Here is a 17,347-nt window from a genome sequence, read left to right as displayed (position 1 = left end):
CAAGGAGAGATCCGTCTGTGTCAAATAACGAAGGTAAACTCAGCTACCAAGTAGTGTATATAGAAACTGCAGCCTTCCGGTACATGGAGCACACAATGTGCGTGGAACAGCTGATTAGAGGCTCGTTGGCGTCCCCTAGCTTAATTACGTAAATCGTCCATTTCATCCGGGTCCCTACGCGTTTCGTCACTACGTGACTTCGTCAGGTTAATGAAGTCACTCCCTTCCGCATATCTTTTATAGCCTGTGTAATCATTGTGGGTGTTGATAAGTTTTGTTGTATATGGACAGAAAAAGGTGGGATAACAATACACAGCCACGTAATAGCATTGATAACAAAACACATGCTGAAAGATTTTACATAGTACAATAAAATACATAAATATTAATAAAATCACATGTATACACTTTGTACCTATGAAAGATAATTTTTTTTTACTGAACAATAAAGATATCTCATAAACAAAAACAATTAAAGGTACAAAATATATATATATATAGGTTACTTGTGTAGAAATTTTTGAATAAAAACATGGACCATTATAACGGGTCAATACTGTGAATGGTGGTAGTAAAAGAAAGGGAGAGGAAATAGAAGGGGAAAAAAGAGGAAGGAGGGGGGAGGGGAAGGAAGATAGAGATGGGGAATATACCAAGGAAAGAATTGGAACAAATTGAGGGAAAAAGGAAGTGGGGAAGGAACATAAAAACTACTTACAGATGAGTGATAAAATCCAGATGAAGAAAAGACAGCAGAGACCATTGCATTAAACCAGGGTGCTCATGTCAAGGCACTCATTCAACCCAGCCGGACTAAGCTTACCTAGTGTATAAATCCAATAGGACTCCCTTCTGCACAGGGTCCGGAACCTATCACCTCCCAAAATTGAGGGGGGATCTGCTCCAGACCCATGTCAGTCAGGAGCCCCAGATTCCGGTCATGGTGATGAAAGAAGTGCCTCGACACACTATGTGTAGTGAGCCCCCTGGCAATGCTCCTCCTGTGTTCAAAAAATCTTACATTGACAGGACGAATAGTCCTTCCAATGTATTGGATACCACAGGGACAGCTTAACATGTACACCACATGTGTTGTCTGGCACTCAATGTGTCTTCTGACCTTGTGGGTTCTCCCATTTGTTTGTGACCTAAAACAATCCTGCAGATCAGGGCTGCACAACATACGGCCCGCGGGCCGCAAGCGGCCCGCCGGGGCACGCCGTGCGGCCCGCGACGGCCCCCCTTCAACCCCCCTCTTTCCCACCTCCTCTCCTTCCCCCCTTCTCTCCTGGTAAACCCTCGTGGCCGCATGCTGTCTGTGCCCTCTAGGAGCGCGCACCAGCAAACGTGTGCGCTTCCTCTAATCCCCCTAACCCCCCTTCCCGGCTCCAGCAGGGGAACACGCTCGACCAGTCCCGCGACCCGGAACTTCGGGGTCTGTTACTAGAGCGCGCTTCCCCCTGCTTCACCTCGCCACCAATTTTAATTACGTTTTAGTTGCCGCCATCGCCGCCATCCACCACCACCTCCTCTCCTTCTTTTGCCACCGCCGCCGCCGCCGCCAACAACTCAGTTGCCGCCGACGCCACCTCTGCTACCGCCGCCAACATCATCTGGTAGGCGTGGGGGGGCTGTCATTCATTCATGCTGGATGCTGACTTGGGGGGGGGGGGAGGGGAGATATGCTGGATGCTCACTTGGGGGGGGGATGCTGACTTGGGGGGGAATGCTGACTTGGGGGGGGATATGCTGGATGCTGATTTGGGGGGGGGGGGATATGCTGGATGCTGACTTGGGGGGGGGGATGCTGACTTGGCGGGGGGAGATATGCTGGATGCTGACTTGGGGGGGATGCTGACTTGGTGAGGGATGCTGACTTGGGGGGGGGGATATGCTGGATGCTGACTTGGGGGGGGGATATGCTGGATGCTGACTTGGGGGGGAGATATGCTGGATGCTGACTTGGGGGGGAGTTATGCTGGATGCTGACTTGGGGGGGATGCTGACTTGGGGGGGATGCTGACTTGGGGGTGATGCTGACTTGGGGGAGGGGGTAATTTGGATGCTGACTTGGGGGGGAGATATGCTGGATGCTGACTTGGGGGGGGATGCTGACTTGGGGGGGATGCTGACTTGGGGGGGGGGGGATGCTGACTTGGAGGGTGGATATGCTGGATGCTGACTTGGGGGGGGGGGGGAGATATGCTGGATGCTGACTTGGGGGGGGGGGGTGCTGACTTGGGGGGGATGCTGACTTGGGGGGGGGATGCTGACTTGGGGTGGGATGCTGACTTGGAATGGGCTGGGGGGCTGCCGTTATGGGTTGTGGAGCCTGCTGTTATTGGTTGTGGGGCCTGCCGATATGGGTTGTGGGGCCTGCTGTTATTGGTTGTGGGGCCTGCCAATATGGGTTGTGGGGCCTGCTGTTATGGGTTTTGGGGGCAGCTGAAATGGGCTGTGACAGGCTTTTAAAAAAAGACATTTATAATTTTCTATATAAATCTGTTTGAAATTAGACTATATTGTGGAAATATTAATTATATCATCATCAATGACTTTCCTATTTCCAACAACTACAGCTGCAATGTTCCGAGACAAATTTCTGTGCCTTGTGTGTCGCGAAAAGGTAGCCGTTCCCAAGGAATACAATATTCAGCGCCACTTTGAGACTAAACGTCCCGAAGTGGCCAGTTTGGACGCACATGAAAAGAAAATTAAAGCAGCACATTTTGTGAAACGTCTTGATGCAGAACAACAGGTTTTCAAGAAAGTGAACACCGAGAGTGAGGCGGCCACCAAGGTCAGCCTTGAAATATCGAGAGAAATTGCTGCAGCTGGTAAAAGTTATGCTGAGGGTGACTTTATAAAGAAATGCATGCTGATTGGTGTTTCTGGGTTATGTCCAGAAAAGAAGGAAACATTTGAGAATGTCAGTCTATCACGCATGACTGTACAGAGGAGGATAGCGGACATTTCCACCAATCTACACACTCCTTTTCACTTATATAGTGATAAAACACTGTTATTGATTTTTAACATTGTAAGTGCACATTTTTTATTATTACATAAATATTATCCTTGTACCATTGATCTGCACCATGGAGGTCTGTCTTTATCTTTCCATGTACGTCTGCACCTGATATCCTAGTCCTAGCTGCTCCCTGTCTGTGTCCAGAGAGATCCACCAGACTCCACATATCCCGCCACTGTCCTTATCCTACTGACATTCTGTGAGTAGGCAGCACATAGGAGCCAAGCATCACATTATTTCACCATTGAACATTATTGTCTGCACTTAGTGTGTTTTTTCTTTGTTGTTTTTTTCCCACATGCTCCCCCTGGGTTGAGAAAAAGCGTATTGATCATCTGGGACCAGTCAAGACAGTCCCTTCCAGAGGGTCTGAGCAGGGGGTTACAACATATATTACTTTTTCACAATTGCACTATTTTTAGTTCAACTTATAATTTTTTACACCATCATATATGTGTTATATATTCACTGTATTTGAAGTGATCACTAGCATTTAATTAGCGCCAGGTTTCACCAATCACTTTGTCACATGGTATGTGCTCCATGACAGGCCGGACAACTGGAAAAGAAATATCCACTGAAGTTATAAAGTGCATGAATGATAAGTTGGGAATAGGTTATGAAAACTTGGTGGCCATTTGTACTGACGGTGCACCGGCAATGTGTGGAAAAATGTTTGAGCGGTTACTCTTATTGAACAATTTATCGGTAGACAAATAACCAAACATCACTGTATTATACATCTTCAGGTTCTGTGTAGCAAAGTTTTGAAGTTTGATTATGTAATGTCAGTGGTAGTTTCTATTGTTAACTACCTCTGTTCCAGAGGACTGAAACATAGGACATTCCGAGCTTTTCTGGAAGAGGTAGACGCCGAGTGCAGCGACCTACTTTACCATATGGATGTGAGGTGGTTGAGTCGAGGACGAGTGCTCCAGCGTTTCGTTGCTTTGAAAGAGGAAGTCGTCCAATTCTTAGAACAAGAACCAAGAAAATTTCCTGAGCTTGAAGATGAGTCCTGGAATCATGATCTTTTCTTCTTTTGTGACATTACAACACATCTAAATAACCTCAACATTGAACTTCCGGGAAAAAATAAGCTTATATTTCAACTGTATGCAGCAGTGAAGGCTTTCCAAGTGAGATTGAAGATTTTCAGAAGTCAGCTGTTGGAAGGTGCAATGTGTCACTTTCCCACTTGTGCACAGCATATCCCTCAGCACAAGCACACCGAGCTAGGACAAAAATATGCTATGCAAATTGGTGGTCTGATTGAAGAATTTGACAGAAGACTCACATTGTCTAACGAAGAAGACATTAAATTGAGGATGATTGAAGATCCCTTTTCAGTGGATCCAGCAGAATTGCCATTCCAATTGCAGTTTAACATTATTGATCTTCAGTTTTCGACGGAGTACAGAAATAAGCACAGAGAAAGCAGTCTGCAGGAATTCTACAGGAGTATAGACCATGAAAAGTATCCAAATCTTATTGACTCTGCAATGGAAATGTTCAGCATTTTTGGCAGTACCTACATTTGTGAGCAAACGTTCTCAATCATGAATTTGAACAAAAACAAACTACGTTCTTGTCTGACAAATGACAATTTGGAAGACATTTTGAAGACGTCTACTACAAATATGACCCCGGAATACAACAAGATTGTTGCTATAAAGAGGTGTAATACCTCTCATTAAGTTTCAGATGTTAGGAAATTAGTTAATTTGAATTAAAGTATTTTAAATGTAATTTTGTTTCAAGTAAACATTGTAAAAAAAATTGTTATTTTGAATAATAAATGCTGTTTTACCCGTACGGCGGACTCTGTTTTTCTTGTGAGGTGCAGGGGGGGGAGAGTGATGAGAGGTGCAGGGGGGGGAGAGTGATGGGAGGTACAGGGGGGGGAGAGTGATGGGAGGTGCAGGGGGGAGAGTGATGGGAGGTGCAGGGGGGGGAGAGTGATGGGAGGTGCAGGGGGGGAGAGTGATGGGAGGTGCAGGGGGGAGAGTGATGGGAGGTGCAGGCGGGGGGAGAGTGATGGGAGGTGCAGGCGGGGGGAGAGTGATGGGAGGTGCAGGGCGGGGAGAGTGGGAGGTGCAGGATGATGATGAGAGGTGCTGGAGGGATGACGATGATGATGATGATGATGATGATTTTACCCGTGCGGCCCAATTTTTTTTTCCTTGGAGCAGTTCGGCCCTCCGCACTTTACGAGTTGTGCAGGCCTGCTGTAGATGTATTTGTTTGCACATTATACATTTAGGTCGCCTGCACCTAAAGTTGTCATTTGCAGTTAGCAGTTATCGTTCATTTTGATTCTCCTTAGCTTGCTACGTACTATTCATTTTTTTTTATATTAGTAGCTTTTTTGTATACTACAGAGGCATATTTTGGGAGAACTCCATCAAGGCAGGTGTCACATTTAAGCACTTTCCAATGAGAATTGAGTATTTTACTAATACGATTGGACACAGTGTTGTACTTGGTGATAAATTTAGGTGGACCAAATGCAAGTTTGTTTTTGGGTTTTGCAACCATCACTGAATTAGAACTCTTACTTCTAGACATTCTTGCACGAGACGGCTCCAGAAGTTCAGCTCTATCTTTTTTTTTTGATCTTCAGATACGACTCTTCAATAATGGTTTCCTTATACCACTTTTCTAGAAATCATTCTACCAGTACATTTGATTTCTCTACAAAATCAGTCTCCACTGAGCAATTTCTCTTGATCCTGCTAAACTGACTCAGTGGGATGTTGTTCAAACATTTGCGATGGTGACAACTTTTCGCATGTAGGTAACTGTTTGTGGAGACCTCTTTAAAATACATGCTAGTCTGGATCTTAAATTCCTCATCCATGAATACAAGTAAATCTAAAAAGACAATGTGTTCCTCGTGGATGTTATGGGTGAAAGTGAGACCTAGGTCATTGTTTGCAAAACCAGCAATGACATCCTCAAGGACTTTCTTCTCTCCATCCCAAATAATAATGATATCATCTACGAAACGGCCATAGTATACCAGGTCTGCCCTAAGACTGTCATTCGCCCAGATGTGACTAAGCTCCCAAAAACCCATAAACAGGTTTGCGTAGCTAGGGGCAAACCTGGTACCCATGGCTGTTTCACAGACTTAAAGGTAAAAAATGCTGTTAAATAAAAAATAATTGTGGGATAGGATGAAGCTGATACATGAGAGTAAAAAGTCTCTTTGAGGTGCAGGAAATTTGCCATCTGCATCCAAAAAATGTTTGATTGCAATAAGACCCTTACTATGTACAATGTTAATATATAAAGCTTCCTTTTTTTCCCTCACTATGTTCCAAATTTTTCCCTGGTATATTCTCCATCTCTTTCTCCCTTCCCCTTTCCCTTCCACTCCCTCCCCTTCGTTCCCCTTTTTCCCTTCTATTTCTTCCCCTTTTCCTTCACTATCACCATTCACAGTATTGACCCTTTGTTATAATGGTCCTTGTCTGGTATTCAAAAATTGCTACACAAGTAACCTTATTTATATATTTTGTACCTTTAATTGCAGCTCATTTGTGTTTTTGTTTTGTTGTTATCCCCCTTTTTTGGTCCGTATACAATAAAACTTGTCAATACCCACAATGATTACACGTGCTATAAAAGATATGCGGAAGGGAGGGACTTCAACCCCTTACGAAGTCACGTAGGGACCCAGGTGAGACCTCTGGTCTTTCGACCTGTGACTTGAAACCCATTACATGCCTTCGGTACATCGATGACATCCTCCTGATTTGGACCTCTGATGAACACGACCTCCTACAGTTCCATGAGAACTTCAATACGTTCCACCCGACCATCAACCTCAAATTCACCCATTCTCCAGACAAAGTATATTTCCTAGACACCACCACTACTATAAAGAACAACCAACTACAGACTTCTGTATACCGCAAACCTACAGGCAGTCAGCTATTTGAGGGACAACAGCTTCCACCCGACACACACCAAGCATGCAACCATCTACAGTCAAGCCATATGATACAACCGGATATGCTCCGGCACAGCAAACAGAGGCCAGCGGATTACAGGCTTGAGATCAGATTTCATAAACCGTGGATATTACCACAGAATTGTAGACCAGCAAATTCACAAAGCCACCAGAATACCAAGAAGTGATCTCCTTGAATACACAGACAGAAAGAGACAAGCGACAGGGTACCTTTTGGTGGTCACATATAACCCACACCTAGAAGCCCTACGTAAGATCACCAGGGAACTTCAACCCATTCTCCAGGAAGATACAAGATTGCAACAGGTATTCCCTGAAACACCCTTATTATCATACAGACAACCTCATAATCTCAAGAAAATGATGGTGAGGAGTAAAGTATTCAACAGTACAACTGAATGCGGGACAAGACCATGCCAGGACGCAAGATGCAAAACCTTGCAATGCGCCACACAGCGGGCACAATACAAATACCACAATGGAATCTGGAGTACAAAATCAGAGGAAGGTTCACCTGCTCCTCCAGCAATGTTGGGTACCTCATCATGTGCATGAAATGCCCAGTGGGGTGCTACTACATAGGTGAGACGGGACAGGGGCTAAACAAGAGAATTAATCTGAATCGCCACCGCATCACATGAGGAACAAGAGACAGTCCTGTTGGTGAACATTTCTCTGACTGGCCATGAGATGAACGATCTGAAGGTGGCCATACTCAAAGGTAATCTTTGAACACGAAAGAGAGACAGTTGCATGAATACAAATGTATGCAACTGTTCAGGACACTTAGCGGTGGCCTAAACCAAGACCGCAGTTTCATGAGTCACTACTGACACGAGAACTCTCTTCCCATGAGTGCTAAAGGCCATGTCTATACATACTGCGTTATATGATTGCACACACAGCTGTCTCTTACACATACAAATACGCGATGTAATTTCATCCCTATATACCAATAGGGGCCACATAGTATCTACACACACTTTTAGTAATGCAACACCCTCTTACATTTTCACACCTACCAAAACCATTGGTATAAACTCCCACTCCACACACACATTTTGTAAAGCGCTGTATACACCAGCGGTGCGCAAACTGTGGGGCGCGCCCCCTTGGGGGGGGCGCAAGATTATGATGGGGGGGCGCGGGCTGCTTGCAAGGAAACCTGGGGGCGGGTAGAGCTGTGCACGGGTGGCCAGAAGCTCCGTGCTGCTGCTTCTATGTGTCTGTGTCTTGCAGAGGGGGCGGGGCTTCTCTCTGCACACAGGCAGTCCCTCCTTCTATTCCTGTCTGCTTCCCGCACCAGTTTTCAGCAGCATGGGGGTTTGGGGGATCGGAGCATGTCGCCCCCACAGGAGAAAGTGTGTGTGTGTGTGTGTGTGTGTGTGTATTTGAGTGAGTGTGTGTGTGTGGGGATTGAGTTTGTGTGTGTGGGAGGATTTAGTTTGTGTGTGTGTGGGGGGATTGTTTGTGTGTGTGGGGGGATTGTGTGTGTGTGGGGGGGGATTGTGTGTGTGTGTGGGGGGATTGAGTTTGTGTGTGGGGGGGGATTGTGTGTGTGGGGGGGATTGTGTGTGTGGGGGGGGATTGAGTGTGTGTGGGGGGGGGGGATTGTGTGTGGGGGGGATTGAGTGTGTGTGTGTGGGGGATTTTGTGTGAGTGGGGGGATTGTGTGTGTGGGGGGGGATTGAGTGTGTGTGGGGGGGGGATTGAGTGTGTGTGGGGGGATTGAGTGTGTGTGTGGGGGGGTTGAGTGTGTGTGGGGATTGAGTGTGTGTGTGGGGGGGGGATTGAGTGTGTGTGGGGGGGGATTGAGTGTGTGTGTGGGGGGGGGCTTGTGTGTGTGTGTGTGGGGGGGGGATTGAGTGTGTGAGTGTGTGGGGATTGAGTGTGTGTGTGTGGGGGGGATTGAGTGTGTGTGGTGAGTGTGTGTATGTGGTGATTTATTGATTGAGGGAGTGTGTGTTGTAATGCAGTGGTGCGCAAACTGGGGGGGCAATGACGCGCAAGATTATTTAGGGGGGCGCAGGCGGCGTGTGACAAAAACTGGGTGCGCGGCCCGGCAGACGCTGTGCGCGAGGGGCGGCCAAGAAGATGTGCACGGGCGGGCAGCCGAAGATGTGTGCGGGTGGCTGAACAGGATAGTGCAGGTGGCGGCAACATGATGGTGTGTGAGCGCACGCGCAGGGGCTTCGGAGGTACGGGGAGGAGCACGCCCGAGCACGGTGAAGTCAAACGTCCCTCCTTCGGTGTCTGCCCTGCAATAGCGCTGTGTTCCTGCTCTCCTCCGCTGGCAACCTGCTTCGCTGCAATCCTCTGCAAGTGAAAGGGTAGGCTGCCACTACGTATATCAATCATACTATGAATGTACAGAAATAATGTAAAAAAAACTGTGAAAACACAACATTGAAAACGGGAAAAAATAAATAATACTGTAGGTAGGAGTTTGGATGACAATGGGGATAGCAAGACAAAAAGCATGGAGGGGAAGGAAGAAAAAAAGGGGGGGAGAGGGAAGGGAGGTAGCAAAGAGGTGTATGAATGCCTCCCCAAAGGATTGCCTTTGTGCACGTACGCTCTTCCAAGCTTGGCGCTTGGGGAGACAAACAAAATTGACTTTGATGTGCGCTCAGCAGCAGTCAATACACACACACACAGACACACACAGACACACACAGACACACACACAAATAGCCCCGATCCACGCTTGCAAAATTATGCAGGACACCCTGTGCTCATTCTTGGAGAGTTTGTGATGTCACCACTCTCAGTGGCAGCGTGGACGCAGCCTAATTTTGCAAGCGCGAGCTGTTGAAATATGTAAGTATTTCAACATATTTGGATTTATATTGTATACCGTTTAATTAAGGGTTTTTTTTTTTTATGTGATTTTGATTACATCAGGCAGGGGGGGCCCGAGAAATTTTATGGATGAAAAGGTGGGCTCGGCATAAAAAGTTTGCTCACCCCTGGTATACACTGTGGGCGCTTTATACATTTACATACATACACACTCTTACATCATTAACATTCAGGGAATATTTAACACCTCAAGTCATAAATCGCTGGAATAAGAGATCAGTGTATCTCGAAAGCTTGCACAAATAAAAGCATTTTGTTAGCTACAGAACGATATATATATATATATATATATATATATATATATATATATATATATGTGTGTGTTATATATACATATACATATATATATATATATATATACCTAGTGTATTTAACCTTTTTTGATGTGCAGATCCTAAAGATGTTTATATACAGTATGATTGCTGTGGAACGGAGACTAGCTAGGTTTCAAAATCAGATGGCCATATAAAAATGTTCTGTCTATTATCTTAGTCAGTAGAATATAATTGTTTTGGAGACCAAAGTGACTTCATTTGGAAAATGTAGCAATGGTCTCACTTTCTCATTAATATGACAGAGTTCCCAAAATAAAGTCAGAATGTAACTGTTGTGCACTTATTTAAGGGCAGGGACCAACTTTCTGCTCTGCATCACAGACTGCTGTTTGCAGCAGCACTTCTCCAGAGTTGGACAGGCGCAAGGCTGTGGCATTGGTTGTGCACATCTAGCTGAGTATTAGTCACTGTGCTCTGGGAGTCATGCCTTAATCTCAAAAGCGGGTTAAGTGACGTTGAAGCTACCACATTTATTGAATGTTCTAAAGAAAGATGGATCAAATCAACAGTATATTGTTGATGGGGTATGATGCTGTTTTAAAGCAGCAAAACATGTGGAATCTTGTATGTTTTTTTTAAATAAATGCGTTCTGTAGTATTAGATAATAGTGGCTGTTTATTTTTGTTTTTATTCAACTCTTAATGCAATTTTAATGAGTTTTAAAGCATACTTTTTTTTTGTTTCAATTTTTTTTATTGTTTTGGAGAGACACAACAAATATTCAACATTGGTACACATATATTGTTCAAGTATTACCAGTTGTGTTTAAAACAAAAAAAAACCTCTACAATTCGTTATCAGTGCTTAAATAAAATATTCGTTTTAACATAGTTTTTGTGTTAATATGATCTGTTTCCACATCTTAGTCTGTGCTAGGGAAGCAGCCGTAGAATTTCGTGACTCTCGTAGAATTTAGAAAAGAATAGAGAAAAGAAGAGAAAGAAAGGGGGGGGGGGGAGAAGCCCATTTATCTAGTTTCTCTGTAGTTATGTCTATGTGTTCCTAATCGCCCGGCCAAATTTCCCAGATTTTGTGAAATTTGTCAAGTTTTTGGCTCAATTGCGCTGAAAGGAGCTCCATCATTTTTATTTCCCTTAGTCTCCATTACACCGTCTGTCTAGAGGGCGCGTTCACCTTTTTCCAGGCCGCTGCAATAGCACAGCGGGCTGCTGTAAACACGTGAATTGTCATTTTACTTTCCGCCGTTTCCAGATCTTCGATTGGTTTGGCCAGCGGTTCCACCTCCACCTCCACCCCCAGGTACTCTCGGATCAATGTTTGAATCATGACCCAGAATACCTGAATTTTTGGACAATTCCACCAAATATGAGCCATATCTCCTTTTTGCCCGCATCCCCTCCAGCACAAATCCGGGGACCCGGGGAAAATCTGGCTCAGCCTGCTTGGGGTTAGGTACCAATGAAACAAAATTTTATAAATATTCTCCTTAATAGTGGTACAGATTGATGTTTTTGAAGCTGCTTCCAAGATATTCTCCCAATCTTCTCTATCGATCTCTGCATTCAAATCTTCTGCCCATTTGATCATATAGCTGTGTTGGGAACAACCCCCCGATCGTGCCAGTCCCAAATATATTTCCGAGATCAGCCCTTTACAGTAATATCCTTTCCTACACAGTCTTTCAAAATTTGTTAGAGTTTGGAATGTCGAATATTTGGAGACTGATTGCAGGTAGTGTTTGATTTGGAGGAAACCAAACACTGGTACTTTAACTATTTGGTGTTTTTTCTCCAGCTCTGTGAGAGCATACTTTGATTTCTATAGTAGGTTTTAGCCCACCTCCCAAGCAGTGCAAGATTTTTGTAACACTTTCATGTTTGGGGAAATGGTTTTGGCAATGTTCCCAGCAGTTTGAGTTGCAAACTGTAACAATAGATAATGTTACCTTAGTAATATCAGGATACATTGTGGCTGCTGAGTTACACTGAACGATTAATTGAAATTGAAAGGTGGCCATTATTTTAGGCACACAATCAGGATTGTTAAAGATTTATAACAGGAGCACCAAACAATTGCCAGTTTAGGTAAGAATGTAGAATTATACATTGTCAGATGCTTACATATACAAATAAGGGGGGGTGGTGGTGATATAGTATTGCTGCTTTACTTCATTTAAATGAAAACATAATTATCTCTGAGGTATTTACAGTATGCTCTTGCGTAGACATGTGGAAACCGAGACTGTCCTGAATAAACCAGCACATTTGCTAGCTTTAAAGTGACAGGTCTTCCATTGCAAGCTCAGAGCAATAAGTAGGCCAATGAGGGCAGCAGGAGAGAACCCATCGTGTAGATTCAGAACACTACTGCAATTGTGTGTGTGTGTGTGTGTGTGTGTGTGTGTGTGTGTGTATAATTTATTTTTTTTGACAAATCATTTGATTGCCCTTAATCTTACTTTTATTTTTATATTATAGAAGTTGCAGCAAATTAAACAAATATACTAGTTTTATTTTAGGTGTCTTTTGTAGGACTTATTTTGTTCCGTTTTGCTGGATACTGTTTATTTGCATGTTTGGTTGCATTTTGTTGACTCTTGAAACGTGTCGGATTAGCTGGCATTGCTCCAAACGATACTTGCGTAAGGCAAGTCTTTCGTAAACAAAACATGTCCGATGTGCATGCCTGAATGATGTGTTTTTTGGATGCATCTGGACATGGGTTATATTTTAACCAGAGTTTATTTTCTTCATTTGGTTTGATACAAGGCCAATACCCACACTTTGATTCACATTAAGATGCTTCTTCTCTTGAGGTTTTACTCTGCAATAATCTGTTTAGCTCTGCAGTTGCTTGGTGATGTTGAAGTAACCCCCAAAGTTCTGTGTTGTTGGGGGGCAAGTTTAATTAACCCCTCTAGTGGTTATGTCTTTGTAGATAGCAGGCAGGGGTTTGGAGCATTAGTGTGGTATAGTACATCTCTCCATTCTTCTAGTTTCCTTATCTTTTCTTTTTTTCCCCCATGGTTTCCATTTACTGGCTCCACTCTCCTCTTTCTCTTCCTAATGCAAACCATGTAGTAGTGGAGATTTGGCATTACTGTTAGAATCTGAATTGCCTCCATCACTGTTTTTTCTTCAGATTCCCTATTTATGTATTACGGATCAATGAGAATCTCCCATCTAGGACCAAAGGAAACTAATTGAAGTGACTTGTGTTAAATCTTGGTAATTGATGTCTTTTTTTTTTTAATGGACTGTGGTATACTTTATTATATTTTGTACTATATTTTAATGGTGATTAAAACTTTAAGAGGAAGGCAAGTGTTTTGTATCACTATGTTGCCTACATAGCAATGAGCATGGTTAAGCTGGCATCATAATAGAAGGCGTGATTGTTGAAACATATTAAATCAATGGCAGGATTTCAATAGGACAATAATAATTAATGGTCTTAATCAATTGTTGTACCATGAAAAAAATTATTTTTTATTAATTCCAATTGTTACATATGCATGTGACAACCATAGTGTAAGTGTCAACAGATGCAAATTGGTCTGTGCTGTTTTGTCCGAATACAAATGTCTAATTATACAAATTCTTTGTTTTTATGAGCAATTACAAAACAGTCAATTTCATGTATTGTACTGTAGAGTTCACATTTCTGTATCTTTGCTTAAAAATATACAGAGAGCGGCTTCAGGTGTGTTTGTAATCTGCTTTTCTCATTATAGGGCTGACACTTGGCAGCAGTAATTTCAAGAGAAAGCCAAGCAACAAATTGAGTTCAGAAGCTAGTTTTTCATCAAGTGAGCAAAGTCCCATATCCAGGTAAAAACAGATCTATATAATAATGTATTTAAAAAATAAATTAAAAGCCTACTAAAAGATGTATACAAATGTATTCTCTATGAATCGATCTTGGCTTCAATCTGTCTCATCTAGATATAAAATCTGCCTTAACTTGTCTACGCCCGCCTTGCAAAATATTTTCACCAAGCCCAGGTATTGTTTTGCAGCTGTTGTTTTCTCATTTTAAGACTCAATTGACATCTCTGTGAACCTCAAATTAGCGTGTACAGCTGCTCTCCGTAGGGCTACCTAGAGACCAGACAATGGAAGTTGTCAAGCTAAGAGCAGACATAATACAGAAAGCGTCTTGAAGAAATAAAGTGGTGTATTTCTTCTTGTTGATGTGGAAGGGATGTAAACTAACCTCAGCTTGGATGCCTATTTTTTTGTATTCTACTCAGAAAGGTACCTAATGCTTTATCTTCAACTTCGTTCTCAGTGAATGCCTACTTAGCGCTCCTGTATTTCATTTATATTTTCTACATATGTTACAAGAAAGTGCTTTTAATTATTAGTATTTCTTTTTGCTTGTATGTCATACGAGTTGGGCATTGTGTCAAAGAAGCAACTGGTGAATTTTAAAATACAGTCAAGCAGTTTTGGTTTGAGGCCTGTAATATCAGCTAGCCTATGAAGACTTCTTTTTTTGGATGCTCTTCTAAAGCAAGGGGCGCTCAACTCCTGTCCTCAACACCATTTCCCCCCTCCCCCAACAGGTCAGGTTTTCAGGATGTCCCAGCTTCAGCACTGGTGGCTTAGTCAGAAGCTAGAGGCAGGGACTGATTGAGCCACCTGTGCTAATACAGGGATATCCTGAAAACCTGACCTGTTGAGGGGGGTGGGGGTTTGAGGACTGAAGTTGAGCAACCCTGCTCTAAATGATTTTATACGGACATATAGAGCTTTATTCCAGTAAGTCGACCAGATAGGTTTGCAGTCCCGCTTTAGTAAACTGAACGTTGTCGTCCACATGACGGATACAATACCATTTGGTCAGATTTTAAAATGTTGGTTTGAAGTTGCATAGAATATATTCTGCAATCATTTGAAGCTTTGCACAAACTAATACTCAAGTAAAGAAGTAATGCTGTAACAATTCGGAAGCTGCAGTGGTTAAACCGGAGATTTAACCCGATACAACCCTAAGTCTCCTAAAAATAATTTTACTTTAAAAACGTAACCATGAATTGCGTGAAAAAATGCAGGTCACTTAAATGAAACATGAATATACACGTGTGTTGTGTTATAAATTGTTTTTTGTTTTTTCTAAAACAAAAATGACACATTTAGGATTTTTTTTTTTATGCATAAATATTCAGATTGTTCCAAAAAAGCACCAGGGCATAAATGCTCCTGGGCTATATAGAAGATAAAACAAAAAGAACATAAATCGTGTTACTAAAAAGTGTTCAGACTTTTCAAAGATATTCTTTGTTGCAGGATGTAACCTACGCTATCCTCCGAGTTTACCGCAAAGGTAAAGAGGAAAAAAACTGTGCAAAAATATCTTTTACTTGAATATTTAAAAGACTACAGTTTAAAAACTCACAAGCAGATGTGTGTATCGAGCAGATCGGACACACGGAAAGGATCCAAGTGGACACCAGCTGCTGGAAATAATGGAGTGGCTTGCTGGTACTAGCCTATGAGCGGCAACATTTTAAATCCAGCACTGAATGTTCAATACAGTATCACCACTTTGATATTTTAAAAAAATGCTACATTGTATAATACAGTCGAGTATGTCCAGTTTTTTTTTTTACATCTTACATTTCCATAAAGTCAACAGTATTGCTTTATATTGCAATGCCCCCAGATGTGAAACACTGCCCTAATTATTACTGCTCTGAATCACTCAATTAATGGACTTTGCAGGAGAATGGTGAAAGCAACAGTACAATGAACAACTCATAAGCACTTTGCAAGACACATGAAATTTTGATCTATGGTCACTGCAATCCTCTCATATTGAATACAGTGATATATTTATCTGTGCTCTCTAATGGCAATTATCCCCCAGCAGTAGCAAGAAGTATTGACTAGCTTCCTTTATTTCGAGTGGTTTTTTTTTTTTGCTGATCTACATAAATCATGTGTGGTCATAATGAGACACACCATTAGTGAGAGTCCACTTATCCGGATTCAATAGGCTCATGTATGAACAGGATCAAAATGAAACCCAGCATCAGACAATGAAAATCATGATACGGAGACACATAATTGCAGGAAGCATAGACCATTTTATTGTAGTTAATGTATTGATCAACGTTTTCATTTCAAAAGGGACTTTTGTGAGTTTTCAAACCATAACTGATATAGCTCCCTTGTTTTACTACTTACCATATACACCATCCCTGTGATGGCTTCATGATTGTTATTGTATTCTCCCCCCCAAAAAATAATAATAACTTGATCTGTGTAATAAGTCCGTAATGTATACTGTATGTCAGTCTATTTAGCTTGATCACAATATATAGCATTTTTTGGAAGTTTCCCTAAGCTGCTTTGCAATATTATGATGTGTAGAAAACACACATAAATACCCTGCACTTTTTCCTAAATTGGCTTTCAATTTTTTAGTGAAATTATTACTTTTTTGATCCTGTCTTTATTAACAAATGAGTGATTTGATTGCATCATTTGAGAAAAAAATGATTTAAGCCTGCTAACCACGTCAAGGTAAAGTTTATTTTACCACCTACCTACACTAAAACTTTCTATTTCTCATTGTGTGGGTGTGTGTGTGTGTGTGTGTGTATACAGAGCTTAAGAAAAGACCTTGTGTCAGATACGTACATCGCTCTGATGGAGTTTCTGTGGTTGCCTGATGTATTTCGTGGATTAAACAACTTTTCATTTTGAGTGTGCTGCGAACTCTATCTTTTTGTATATGTGTGTACATATATATATATATGTGTGTGTGTGTATATGTGTATATATATATATACATATATATACATATATATATATATATATATGAAAGCAACAAAGAGAGAGCAACCTTCTAGAAAGCACACGGACATAGTTTAAAGTGTAACAAAAGATATTTTATTAAAGTGAATAAAGCAGGGGGTAGAATTAAAAGGTGAGGGGGTCTCAACACTACCTAGACAATGTGGACCCGGAGGCAAGGGTCTAAAAATAGAACCAGAACAAGACATGCACAGGACACAGGGGGCTCTGTTTGAGCACACCTGTATAATAATCAACCTACACTGGAATCTTGTGACCACATAAAAAATCACCATATAAGCTGTTCAAAGGTTGCATGATGTGGATACACAAGTTGTAATAATATCAAAGTGAAAAATACGTCACCACTCAGTG

General features: G+C 42.3%; 1 protein-coding gene across 1 annotated transcript in view; it reads left to right on the top strand.

The window, feature by feature from the left end:
• Positions 1 to 17,347, top strand: part of KIZ (kizuna centrosomal protein) — a 147,613-nt gene that overhangs the window by 105,233 nt on the left and 25,033 nt on the right. Inside the window, exons 11-14 of the mRNA XM_075594941.1 lie at positions 13,903 to 13,999; positions 14,114 to 14,173; positions 14,422 to 14,425; positions 15,461 to 15,497. Coding sequence (XP_075451056.1) covers positions 13,903 to 13,999; positions 14,114 to 14,173; positions 14,422 to 14,425; positions 15,461 to 15,497 — 198 coding nt within the window. The remainder of the gene's footprint in view (positions 1 to 13,902; positions 14,000 to 14,113; positions 14,174 to 14,421; positions 14,426 to 15,460; positions 15,498 to 17,347) is intronic.

The sequence above is a fragment of the Ascaphus truei genome, chromosome 4 (genome assembly GCF_040206685.1).
Source record: "Ascaphus truei isolate aAscTru1 chromosome 4, aAscTru1.hap1, whole genome shotgun sequence".
Taxonomy (NCBI): Eukaryota; Metazoa; Chordata; class Amphibia; order Anura; family Ascaphidae; genus Ascaphus; species Ascaphus truei.
This window is presented reverse-complemented; position numbering and strand designations above follow the sequence as displayed.